This window comes from Leucopleurus acutus, assembly GCF_964270905.1.
Source record: "Leucopleurus acutus genome assembly, chromosome: 19".
NCBI classification, from domain to species: Eukaryota; Metazoa; Chordata; class Mammalia; order Artiodactyla; family Delphinidae; genus Leucopleurus; species Leucopleurus acutus.
Window position 1 is genome coordinate 29,418,139 of NC_139161.1, and position 13,825 is coordinate 29,431,963.

The window sequence follows — 13,825 nt, forward strand, 5'->3', positions numbered from 1 at the left end:
TGTTATATCCACGTTCATAGAAGCGTTATTCATAATAGCCGAAAGTAGAAACAACCCAATGTCCATCAACTGATGAATGGATAAACAGAATGTGGCATATACATACAATGAAATAGTATTCAGTCTTTAAAAAGAAAGGAAATTCTGATATATACGACAATATGGATGAACCTTGTAGACATTACGGTAGGTGAAAACAAAAACAAAAGTACCAATATTTATGATTCTACTTATACAAGGTACCTAGAACAGTTTAATTAACAGAGACAAAGTATAATGGTGGTTACCAGGGCTGTGGGACAGGGAGCTTGGGTAGTTATTATTTAATGGGTACAGAGTTTTAGTATGAGATGACTAAAAAGTTCTGGAGATGAAAGGTACAAACTTCTAGTTATAAGATAAATAAGTGCTAAGGATGTAATGTACAACATGATGACTATAGCTAACTGTTGTTATGATACATAAGAAAATTGTTAAGAGAATAAATCCTAAGAGTTCTTTTCACAGGAGAATTTTTTTCCTTTATTCTTTTTTATTGTATCCTTATGAGGGGATGGATGTTAGCTGAACCTACTGTGGTAGTCATTTCACAATATATGTAAATTAAACCATCATGCTGTATGCCTTACTCTTATACAGTGATGTATGTCAATTATTTCTCAATAAAACTGAAAAAAATAAAAGGTGAAAAAAAAAGTTGTAGAGATGTATAGTAGTGATGGCTGCATAACAATGTGATATACATAATGCCACTGTACTGCACACTTACAAATGGTTAAAATGGCAAATTTTATGTTATGCAAACTTTACCATGATAAAACTAAAATTTTAAATTTAACAATTTAAAAATTGTTTAAAAAAAAGAAAAACATTGAAAAGATAATCTCTAAGGTTCCTTTCACCGCTAAGATCTTTCGACTTTTAGAGAGGGTATACCACAGTGGTTAAGAGCACAAACACTGAAAAAAAAAGGTAAATATGTGAGGTGAGGGATGTGTATTCACAATGTATACAGACATTATCATTTTCACATTGTACACTTTAAATATATTATAATGTTGTCAATTATACCTCAATAAAGCTGAAAAAAAAAGCAGCACAGACATTGGAGCCTGCATTCAAATCCTGGCTCTGCCACTTACTTGGGCAAGTTCTTTATGCTTGTTTTCTTATTTGCAAAACAGTGATGATAATATTAGTTCTCTTCACCTCCTCCCCACCTTGCACCTATACTCCAAGCAGCCCCATGCTCTCTAAATACTTCCTCTGTCTGAAATGTCTTTCACAGAAAAACAATATAATTGTTTTCTCACTTCACAAATGAGAATTTCCAAGTGTTGAATAAACGTATGAACAGAAATTCAACATCAAAATTCAACAGGGAGGAAGGACTTCCTTGGTGGTGCAGTGGTTAAGAATCCACCTGCCAATGCAGTGGGCATGGGTTCGAGCCCTGGTCCAGGAAGATCCCATATGCCTCGGAGCAACTAAGCCCGTGTGCCACAACTACTGAGCCTGCGCTCTAGAGCCTATGAGCCACAACTACTGAAGCCCGGACGCCCTGGAGCCCGTGCTCCGCAACAAGAGAAGCCACCACAATGAGAAGCCCACACACCACAACGAAGAGTAGCCCCCACTCATCCTAACTAGAGAACGCCTGCGCGCAGCAAAGAAGACACAACGCAGCCAAAAAAAAAAAAAAAAAAAAAATTCAACAGGGAAATGGATATTAAAAATACGAGACAGCACTATACACCATCAGAATGCCTAAAATTAAAAGGACTGACAGTAAGTTAGCAAGACAGTGGAGCAAATGGAACTCTCATATATTGCTGGTGGAGCGTAAGTTGGTACAATCCTTTGAAAAGTATAAATATCCACCTACCCTATGACATAGCAATTCAACTTCTGCTAAGTATATACCTGAGAGAGATGAATGCATTTGACCATTAAAAAACATGTACAAGATTATTTCACACATCATGGATGAATCTTACAGATATAAATTGAACGAAAGAAAAGCCAGAGACAAAAGTGTAAATACGGTATGATGATATTTATGTTATCAGGAACAGAAAAAATCAATCTATTGTAATAGAAACTAAAATAATGGTTATCTAGGGGAAAGGAGTACAGGCTGGGAAAGGTCACAAGGGTGCCTTCAGGGGTGCTAGAAATGTTCTATAATTTTATCTGGGTGGTGGTCACAAAGGTGTATACATATATTAAAACTCTTTGGGCTGTGCACTTAAGATTTGTGCATATTACTGAATGTATATTATACATACTACAACAGCAGTTTTTTAAAAAGTCTTTCTTCTTCCCCTTATCTGCTAACTCTTATTAATCTTTCAGGTGTAAGCTTAAAAACTACCACTTCAGGATACCTTCCCTAATCCCCTGACCCCAGACTGGATTTTGTAGCCTATCTACCAGTTATCTGTCAAATTGCCAGGACTTCCTGTAGCACCTGCGTTTACTGTGTCAGAGTACTTACCACACTGTTTTGAATACATCTATTTATCTTCCCCTACTTGCCCAATTAGACAGGTGCTCTCTGACGAAAGGGTTTGTGGACTATGGCTTGTTTACTATTGTAAACAAGTGCCTACGCATGGGGCTGGGCACAGCAGGTACTCCATAAGTATTTTTTTTTTTTTTACTTTTTAAAATATTTTTTTAATTATTATTTTTGGCTGTGTCAGGTCTTCGCTGAGGCATGTGGGATTTTTTTTTTTTTTTTTTTTTTTGCAGTGCACGGGCTCTTCATTGCAGCACGTGGGCTTCTCTCTAGTTGTGGCATGCGGGTTTTCTCTCTGGTTGTCGTGCACGGGCTCCAGAGCACGTGGGCTCTGTAGTTTGTGGCACGTGGGCTCTCTAGTTGAGGCACTCAGGCTCAGTAGTTGTGGCACGAGGGCTTACTTGCCCCGCGGCATGTGGGATCTTAGTTCCCCAACCAGGGATCAAACTCACGTCCCCTGCATTGGGAGGCGGATTTCTTAACCACTGTTCCACCAGGGAAGTCCCATGTATTTGTTAAATATTGAATTAATGAATGAAAAGAGATAGCTCTCTGTATATGTAAAATGCCTACACAGCACTTTATGTTTGTTTTTTTGTTGTTGTTTTTGTTTTTTGGCTGCGCTGCATGCAGGATCTTAGTTCCCTGACCAGGGATCAAACCCGTGACCCCTGCAGTGGAAGAGCAGAGTCTTAACCATTGGACCTCCAGGGAAGTCCCTTGTTTGTTTGTTTTTGTAAGCACTTTATGTATCAATTACCACCAGTGACATTTCAAGATGAAAAAAAAAAGTAAACATGGGTGCGGCAGGGAGAGAGTTTTAGAAAGAAACTTTTACTTTTTTAAAATTCAGGAATGGAAAGAATAAGAGCTGGGGTGAGCAGAGTGAGAAAGCAGGAATGAGAAAACGTAAAAGTAGATAAATTACAGTTTATGTAATATATTCCTATACATTCAAATTGTTTTTTATAAGATGGAAACAATTTGAAATGGAAATGACTTCATATAAGGTCATGTCTCTACAACTAGATGCTAAATTCCTAGTGAGGAAGGTATCTGTCTGTTCCATATTTTCCAACGTTCACGATGTTGGGCATATTGCAGGTATTCACACATTTCTAAATGAGCAGAGGGACTTCCCTGGTGGCGCAGTGGTTAAGAATCCGCCTGGCAGTGCAGGGGACAGGGGTTCGAGCCCTGGTCCAGGAAGATCCCACATGCCGCGGAGCAACTAAGCCCGTGCGCCACAACTACTGAGCCTGCACTCTAGAGCCCACAAGTCACGACTGCTGAAGCCTGTGCACCTAGAGCCCGTGCTCCGCAACAAGAGAAGCCACTGCAGTGAGAAGCCCGCACACCACAACGAAGAGTAGCCCCTGCTCGCCGCAACTAGAGAAAGCCCGCATGCAGCAAAGAAGACCCAATGCAGCCAAAATTTAATTAATTAATTTAAAAAAATAAAAATAAATGAGCAGAATGAAGCCATATTTTGGTTATCAATGTCTATGAACATTTTAAATTTTAATTAATTATCATCCAGCTAGCACCTAAATGTTCATCAGTGATAAGCCATAGTAAGTACCATACTTCAAAGAATCAAGTATTCACTTTATTCAATGAAGTTTTTATTCCAACAATGGAATGTCATTGTTGAATCTAAATGAAAAAAAAAAGTAGGTATGGTATGATCCCATTGATAAAGTGTGTGTGTGTGTGTGTGTGTGTGTGTGTGTGTGTGTGTATATATATATATATATATATATATATATATATATATCTGACAAAATTTACCTTTGGAGCCAACCACTTCGGAATTTTCTCATATTTGGTCTCTTCTGATGATCCAAGCCCATCAGAATCCCACTCCAAAAGACCCAATGGCCACTTGCTGCTTTGTGCCAAAGTCTCATACCGCTCCTCTACTTCTCCTTAAATAATCTTCCCTTTCATTGTTCTGATTATCACCAGTTGTTAGAGGAAAACAAACAAACTTGGCTCCTTAATGTAATTCTTACTAAGATGTAAATAATTGTTAATTGTACATGTCCTCTTCTAAAGGACATCCACCTTTAAAAGAGATTATTTGCCAGTTGTGTGTTTGCTAGAACCACAAATGTGTAAAAATAAAATCCAAAAGTAGGCAAATAAGGACTTCCCTGGTGGCCCAGTGGGTAAGACTCCGTGCTCCCAATGCAAGGGGCCCGGGTTCGGGCTTCCCTGGTGGCGCAGTGGTTGAGAGTCCGCCTGCTGATGCAGGGGACACGGGTTCGTGCCCCGGTCCAGGAAGATCCCACATGCTGCGGAGCGGCTAGGCCCGTGAGCCATGGCCGCTGAGCCTGTGCTCTGCAACGGGAGAGGCCACAACAGTGAGAGGCCCGCGTGCCACACACACACACACACAAAAAAAAAAGGGGCCCGGCTTCGATCCCTGGTCAGGGAATTAGATCCCACATGCCTGCCGCAACTAAGAGTCTGCATGCCGCAACTAAGACCCAGCACAGCCAAAATAAATAATAAATAAATATAAAATGTTAAAAAAAAACACAAATAGGCAAATAAAAGTAGGTTTTAGGTTGATAGAATTATTTTTCTGTATTTTAAAATTTCCTTGAATATTGTTAAACTATGTTTAGTTTTTTTAAAAAAAGGAATAAAAAATGTACACATTGTAAGTGACATATAGAGCCAGCAAACAGTTTTAAAATAAAATTCCAAGATTCTTTATATAGCTAAAAAAAAAAAATTGGTACTATTGGCACTGCTGATTTTTGGTCACATACATGTCTTTCTTTTATTTTTGTTTTGGTTTTGTATGAGTGTGTAAAGGAGGGTAAGAGCAGGGGTTATCTATATTTTCCTGTATTTAAAAAATATTATACATATTACCTAAAATCTTTCTAAGTATGAAGTTTGCCTTTAGCTGAAATGTTGGATATTTTTAGAAATGTTTAGGAATTATAAAAAATTTTTTCTATTTATTGTATGTTTATCTCTTATTAACAAGCTAATAAGTAAAAATTTAGAACAATAGTAAGTGTATCTAGGACAATTTGTAAATTATTCTAATAAAATTATCTCAAATTTGATACACAAATAGCTAGAACAGAGCAAGAAAACTTTTTTTTAAATCACTTTGGCTTTCAAATTTTTCCATAAATAATAATATGCATCTACTTCAATTGAAACACCAAACATTGTATAGTTGCATTTCTGATAAGCTGATGACAAACACAGAAAAAAGCTAGGGAAGCCAAGGCTTCAACATTTCCAGAAAAAGAAATAAAAACTCTAGCTCTAAAAGAAGTGAAATTACTTCAAACTTCACAAAAACAATGCATCATAACTTAAAACTGACTCTATGTTAAAGAATTTATTTGAATCTCATTTATTCCTCAAAACATTGAGGTTGTATTATTATTCCCATTTCAGAGATGAGATAATTAGTATTGTATTAATTAGACATTCTAAAGAATTTTATCATGAGAATCAGGTCACTGATTAATTACTCTGACTGTCTGCCAACTTATCCTTGCAGCTATTGCTAATACAATTTGTTTCTTTCTCTAAGCATTCGTGGTAATACCACAGGGATCAAATTGTCCTATGGGTATTTACAAAGGCAGCCTGGTTTAATAACCTAGTTTTATTAGCTCTTAAGAACCAGATTTTACATACTCAGGGGCTTAGTGACTCTGTGTGTGTGTGTATCTTTGTAGTACAATTCCTTAGTTTTTGGTTACATATTTATTATGAATGGGATTCTGTCTCTGTCTTCTGTTAAAATTCTGCTTTTTTTTTTTATTGGAGTTTACTTGCTTCACAATATTGTGTTAGTTTATACTGTACAGCAGAGTGAATCAGCTATACATATACATATGGCCCCTCCTTTTTGGATTTGCTTCTCATTTAGGTCACCACAGAGCATTGAGTAGAGTTCTCTGTGCTATACAGTAGGTTCTCATTAGTTATCTATTTTATACATAGTATCAATAGTGTATATATGTCAATCCCAATCTTCCAATTTATCCTACCACCCAATATTCTCCTTTGTTCTTGAGTGCCGCATTCCATATATCATTCAGTAAGTGATTAGTGAGAACCTATTAGCACCAGAGCTAAATGTTAGGGATTGAGAAATCAATAAGGATTCTGGCTCCCAAGGAATCCCAGAAGAACCACATTCATAACTTAAGGTGTCTGTTAAATTATTTTATAAAGCACATTAAAGAACTTTTATAAATTGTGAGATGTAACTATTTCTCTGTGTCAGTACTAATTACTTCTTTAGCCCTACTATAATGTAATGAACATATAATGAATTAATTTTCCATGCATTCTTAAGGTCCTTTCAATTTTCTACATGTATCTTGTCCACATACCATCACATCTTAACCTCAAACATTTCACATTTTTAAAATAGCTTCTTCCTCTCCACCAAATGATAGCTCTTCTAATCCTGGTATCTTTTCAATTTTCTGGTTAATCTTAACTAGGCTTCCCACACCAACTATTTATATTTTCTCTAATATCATCTTCACCTCCATGTCATAATATACATGCTTTGTGAAGTATATGTCTAACCGTATATATAAATAAGATCTAAGTTTTAGCTGCTCATTGTATTTTTTACTCTCTCTCCTTCAACTATATATCCTTTCAAGCATATACCATAATTAAGCACAGTGTCTGTCTTTCGTCAATTATGTATTATAACTCTTTATCTTTTTAGTATATAGTACCTTAAAAATAGTACACTTAAACAATTTTTTTCTTGTTGTTCATGAAGTAGGCATATTAAAAAAAAAACTTTCTAAGTGTCCTAGCAGTTAAATAGAATATTTATAAATGAAAACAAAGTACAATTTAAAAAACTACTTATTGAAAGTAAGAGCACTGATGCATAAGACAAAACAAAACAAAAAACAAAATCATCACCAACAACAACAACAAAAATTAAGTTTAAAATTAAAGCCTATTTGATTTAGGTTTTCTATAAATTTCAAAGTCAATTAGCAAACAGCCTTACAAATAAATATATCTAATAAACACTAATAATAACATACGGAAGAGTTGCTTTCTTCTTTTAAAGTACCAGAAAAACCTCCAAAAAACTAAAGTTATAGAAAGCTACCACATGATAGACTGTAGTACTCTTCAATAGTTACTGCTTGAACAAAACAATATAAAAACAAACTGCTTGAAGACTGGAAATGAAATTTTGTATCTAGCAAGTAAAAACCATCTAAATTATTCTTTGAATATCAAAAAATTTTTCAGAGGATCAAAGTCTTCAAAGATAAAAAACATTTAGGTACCATCCTTAGAAATAATGTATTATACAAATGTACCATCCTTAGAAATAGTTTAATTTCATAAATAAGGGTGTTTCGTAAAGATTTAGCAAAAAAAAATATGGAGAAAAACTTACAAAATAATATACTTTTACATAAAGGAATGCTAAAAACCACTCAAAGTTATGAGCAGTTTTTCCCCAAGTAATATATATTACTACATCACAGGCAACAAATATTGGATAAATGATAGTGAATGAGGGTGTGCGTGAGTATGCATATGTGTGTGTATATCACAGTGAAAACTGTCCACATAAAATTAAATATATTTTGCTATAGGAGCTAGCTACATAATCTCAGTAGAGAAGATAACAAAGTAATTTAAATTATTCTGTTTCACAGTCAGTGACAGGAGGAAAGATTTTGCATTTTAGAGCTGTAAGAGACTTGAGATTACAGTCAAAAGCATCACATTATAGAACAAAAAGAGTAAGCAATGACAAATACAGGAGGATAGGATTTAGACGAAACTAGACTACGGAAAAGCAGTACCTTGGGACCTGGTAACAGGAAAAGTAATCTCTAAAGTGTCTTTGAATGACGAGAAGCAGAACAAAAACTTAAGCCAAATTATCCTGATTTATTGGCCCCAATTATACACATAAAAATGGCTCAAAAATTACATAAGAAAATATTTTTCTTACTAAATATGGATAGTAATGTTTTTCATGGGAGTTAACTTATCACATTCCCCGTCTTATTTTTCAGGGAACAGAAAACTGTTCGCACCATTACCACAGACTGATGATAATCTTTCACTCTAAGACAAAGAACAAGGTATCAATCAGCTTTCATTCCTGTGTCTCTGGCTGCTTCTCTGTGAGGTGCTCTAAAAGACATCTATATGAAATATGAATAATCTAAAAATTGAAAAAATTTTTTACCTGATTTTAAAAAATAAGATCAACACTCCTAAGCCTTCAAAGAAGAAAGACCAGATGACAGCTTGACCTGACCTGTGGAAGAATTACTGAGTAGACACATAATCCTACTCATAAATAACAGCCAATGTAACAGTGTTTTCATTTTCTCCTTTTCTCTTTGTCTCTGAGGCTAATTAGCATTACACACAGTATGTGCCTTGTTACAAATGTCTTCTTTCAGCTTTGGAACTATAGTATCTTTTGATTACCCAAAACTCTGATCTAGTTTTTCAGTTATGCAGAAGCCAAACACTCTTTGTAACACTTCAGACTAACTAAAAAAAAAAAAAAAGCCATTTTAATAAAATAGAAACAACTACCACAAGTGGATGCTACACGTGTACTATCCTCACTTGGCGAATCATCATCACTTTAAAGATAAACTGTAAAAGAAAAGAATACCTTTTTATATACTTACTGCTGAAAGGCTGCCATTGTATTCTCCAAATTTTCTCCAGCACCTGTGAAAACATTAAATTGAAGCTAATTTGAACATTTTATTTTTCCAGAAATTCACCTAAAAAAGACACATCGAATGAATCATTATGTTTGTATATTATGTAGACATTACAAGTGTTTTAAAGAATGTAGTGGTATTTTGAATTGCTTTTAGCTGCACCAAGAAGAATCAAAGATCAAAACACAGCCACAGCAACGCAGGAGGGTTACAAGAACCTAAACATGCTTTTAAAGCTATAATAGAAAGACAGAGGAGGACTTGCACATATACACCTCCTCAGAGTTAAAGTGTCTCTCCTCTGGGTCCCCAAGGTCTCTCACGCATCTTTCTACTAAGGCATTTATCACATTTATAGCATAAAGTGTTTACCCATCTCTTTTCTCCCTTTCCCATTAATTACTTAAGAGAAGTGACTGTTTTAATCATCTTGGCTGAGGGTAATATAGTGTAGTAGTTGAGGGTGGGGCTCTGGAGTTAGGATCTCTGCTCTCAAGGCTGTTTGATACTTGTGTGACTTTGGGAAAATTACCTCACCTTTCTATGGCTGAGCTTCCCTATCTATAAGGATGAGGAGGGACTTCCCTGGTGGTCCAGTGGCTAAGACTCCATACTCCCAATGCAGGGGGCCTGGGTTCAATCCCTGGTCAGGGAAGTAGATCCCACATGCATGTCACAACTAAGAGCTAACATGATGCGACTAAGACCTGGAGCAGCCTAAATAAATATTTTTTAAAAAAACAACAGAGAAGAAAAACCCAAACGAACTTTTTAGCCAACCCAATAATTAATGGAATGCACAGGAAAAATACTTTGGAAATACTTTTCTAAATACTTGGAAAAACAGACAATTTCTTTTTTTTTAAAATAAATTTATGTATTCATTTATTTTTTGGCAGTGTTGGGTCTTCGTTTCTGTACCCAGGCTTTCTCCAGTTGCGGTGAGCGGGGGCTACTCTTCATCGCGGTGCGCGGGCTTCTCATTGTCATGGCTTCTCTTGTTATGGAGCGCAGGCTGTAGATGCGCAGGCTCAGTAGTTGTGGCTCACGGGCTTAGTTGCTCCACGGCATGTGGGATCCTCCCAGACCAGGGCTCGAATCCGTGTCCCCTGCATTGGCAGGCAGACTCTCAGCCACTGCGCCACCAGGGAAGCCCAACAATTTCTTCTTAACAAAAGAGGCAATTCAAGTTTAAGGTGCTGTTCAAATAATAGAATTAAAATGTCTTACATACAATAACATCTGAACATATTTGCAAGAGTATTAAAGTTTTCTTCTTTTATATTGTTAGATTGTATTTTTATGGCAACCTAATTAATAATCAATAGAAACACAAGGTATGAAGAAATGAATATATTAACCTAATGTTCTTAAAGTTCCATCAGTTTAGCAGAGAGAAAGGGGTACCTATGTGAAACAAGCTACTTTGGGGACTTCCCTGGTGGTCCAGTGGGTAAAACTCCGCACTCCCAATGCAGAGGGCCCAGGTTTGATCCCTGGTCAGGGAACTAGATCTCACATGCATGCTACAACTAAGAGTCCACATGCTGCAACTATGAAGTCCGCATGCCACAACTAAGAAGTTTGTATGCTGCAATTAAAGATCCCATGTGCCGCAACTAAGAGCCGGTGGAGCCAAAATATATATATATATATATATATATTTTAAAAGCTACTACTATGACTTTAGGTTCACTTTAATTACTAGAGTTAAAGCACAATAGAAAACAGATGAAGCAAATATGGAGATTAAAATTTTTTCAAAAGTAAGTGCTCTTTTGACATTAAATGACTTTTAAAAGTCCAGTCAGTGCTTGTTTTAGTCAAAAACTAAGGAAATATGTTATAAACAGATCATCAATATTCAAGAACAAAGCACTCTAGAATGCTACCTAAAAGAAAAGAGTGCTAAAATGGTTACTTGTAGATTAGGCTAAACTACTGCCTGTTGTACCAAAAAGCAAGGAAGTTGACAGGACACAGAAGCCAGTTTGAAGAAGCTCTCACTGGCCAAACCTGAGACAATGTTAGCATCAAAATAATGATAGTAACAAACTTTAAACCATTAAACAAAATAGGATATTCTGAATCCACTTTAATAACTGGACCAAAAGTTTGATAAGGAATGGAGTGTTTATGTGGTTTCAAAGTACTTTCCTACAAAAATACTAACTACAAAGAGAAAAAGTAACTTCACAACGGAAAAGTCTGGCAGACACCACTTTCACCAAGTAATCAAAGTCAACATCATTAGCTCCTTCAAGCTGACTTCTGTGTCCTTTTAATTTCCTTGCTTTTTGGTACAATAAACAATCCGTTTGGGAATTCCCTGGCAGTCCAGTGGTTAAGACTCTGTGTTTTCACTGCTGAGGGCACGGAACTAAGATCTTGCAAGCCGCGTGGAGTGGGGGGGAAATATTCACTTCTCAACTCCTCTGTGAAGCACTTTATAAAAAAATTACTTCAGATTACAATCATTCTTATTACAGTCAAGAGTTAATGCCTTAAACTAGCAGTTCCTAACCATTTTGTTCTCAGGAGTCTTACTGAGTACCTCAAAGAGCTTTTTTTTTAAGCATTTTTTTAAAATTAATTAACTAATTTATTTATTTTTGGCTGCGTTGGGTCTTCGTTGCTGCACAAGGGCTTTCTTTAGATGTGGCGAGCAGGGGCTACTCTTCGTTGCGATGTGCAGGCTTCTCATTGCGGTGGCTTGTCTTGTGGCGGAGCATGGGCTCTAGGCGCATGGGCTTCGGTAGTTGTGGCATGCAGGCTCAGTAGTTGTGGCGCAGGGACTTAGTTGCTCTGTGGCATGTGGGATCTTCCCGGGCCAGGGCTCAAACCCATGTCCCCAGCACTGGCAGGAGGATTCTTAACCACTGCGCCACCAGGGAAGTCCCTCAAAGAGCTTTTGATTATGTGGGTTATATCCATTAATAATTACATATTAGAAATTGACTTCTAAATTTTAAAACTTTGAAAATAACAATAATAAATCCATTACATGTTAACATAACATTTTATGAAAAATAACGATCTGACAAAAATATTTAACACTAAGAGTGGCATTGGTTTACACTTTTGCAAATCTCTTTAATGTCTGGCTTAATAGAAGGCAGCCAGATTCTCCTATCTGCTTCATACGTACATATCAACCTTCATACAGATAGTTGGAAAAGAAAGATTCTTCTATGATACTGCACCAAAATTCAACAAATGGCAGATTCTTAAAAGTTAGTTGTAATGTGGAATCTGAACCGTATTAATGACCTCTTCATACTCTATTACATGAAAATCGATTAGCCCATCTTGAACTTTGAATGGATCTTTCACCCATGCATGGTTTTTTGGAAAATACTGATTCACTGAATTATGCTGATCTTCTAAATACTGACACATTTCATTACACAATATTTTTTTAAAATCACATTTGTTAATACCTGATATCATCAGGAAAATCTTTAAAAATTGGAAAGCTACCAAGCTCACAGTGGATGATACAAGTTTTTCAGAAGTCTAATTTTTGCTTGAAAGCTCAAATTTAATCATTGGCATTGCTTTAATAGAAGGCAGCTAGATTATTTTTCTTCTAATGACAGACTCACTTTATTAATTTTCAAGAACATATCTGCTGAATACTCAAGGCTGAATAACCAGTTCATCAGTCAGTTTTTTAAGTGAAAATGGGGTTCTGTGACCCTCTTGCACTGTTGGTGGGAATGTAAATTGATACAGCCACTGTGGAGAACAGTGTGGAGGTTCCTTAAAAAACTACAAATAGAACTACCATATAACCCAGCAATCCCACTACTGGGCATATACCCTGAGAAAACCATAATTCAAAAAGAGTCATGGGGCTTCCCTGGTGGCGCAGTGGTTGAGAGTCTGCCTGCCGATGCAGGGGACACGGGTTCGTGCCCCAGTCTGGGAAGATCCCACATGCCACAGAGTGGCTGGGCCCGTGAGCCATGGCCGCTGAGCCTGCGCGTCCGGAGCCTGTGCTCCGCAAGAGTCATGTACCAAAATGTTCATTGCAGCTCTATTTACAATAGCCCGGAGATGGAAACAACATAAGTGTCCATCATCGGATGAATGGATAAAGAAGATGTGGCACATATATACAATGGAATATTACTCAGCCATAAAAAGAAATGAAATTGAGCTATTTGTAATGAGGTGGATAGACCTAGAGTCTGTCATACAGAGTGAAGTAAGTCACAAAGAGGAAGACAAATACCGTATGCTAACACATATATATGGAATTTAAGGGAAAAAAAATGTCATGAAGAACCTAGGGGTAAGACAGGAATAAAGACACAGACCTACTAGAGAATGGACTTGATATGGGGAGGGGGAACGGCAAGCTGTGACAAAGAGAGAGAGAGGCATGGACATATATACACTACCAAACGTAAGGTAGATAGCTAGTGGGAAGCAGCCGCATAGCACAGGGAGATCAGCTCGTGACCGCCTGGAAGGGTGGGATAGGGAGGGTGGGAGGGAGGGAGACATAAGAGGGAAGAGGTATGGGAACATGTGTATATGTATAACTGATTCACTTTGTTATAAAGCA

The 13,825-nt window shown here is 36.8% G+C and overlaps 1 protein-coding gene across 1 annotated transcript in view; it reads right to left on the reverse strand.

The window, feature by feature from the left end:
- Window positions 1-13,825, reverse strand: part of GDPD1 (glycerophosphodiester phosphodiesterase domain containing 1) — a gene marked incomplete at both ends in the record, with an annotated part of 43,111 nt that overhangs the window by 21,122 nt on the left and 8,164 nt on the right. The window contains one exon of the mRNA XM_082861823.1: window positions 9,214-9,256. Coding sequence (XP_082717949.1) covers window positions 9,214-9,256 — 43 coding nt within the window. The remainder of the gene's footprint in view (window positions 1-9,213; window positions 9,257-13,825) is intronic.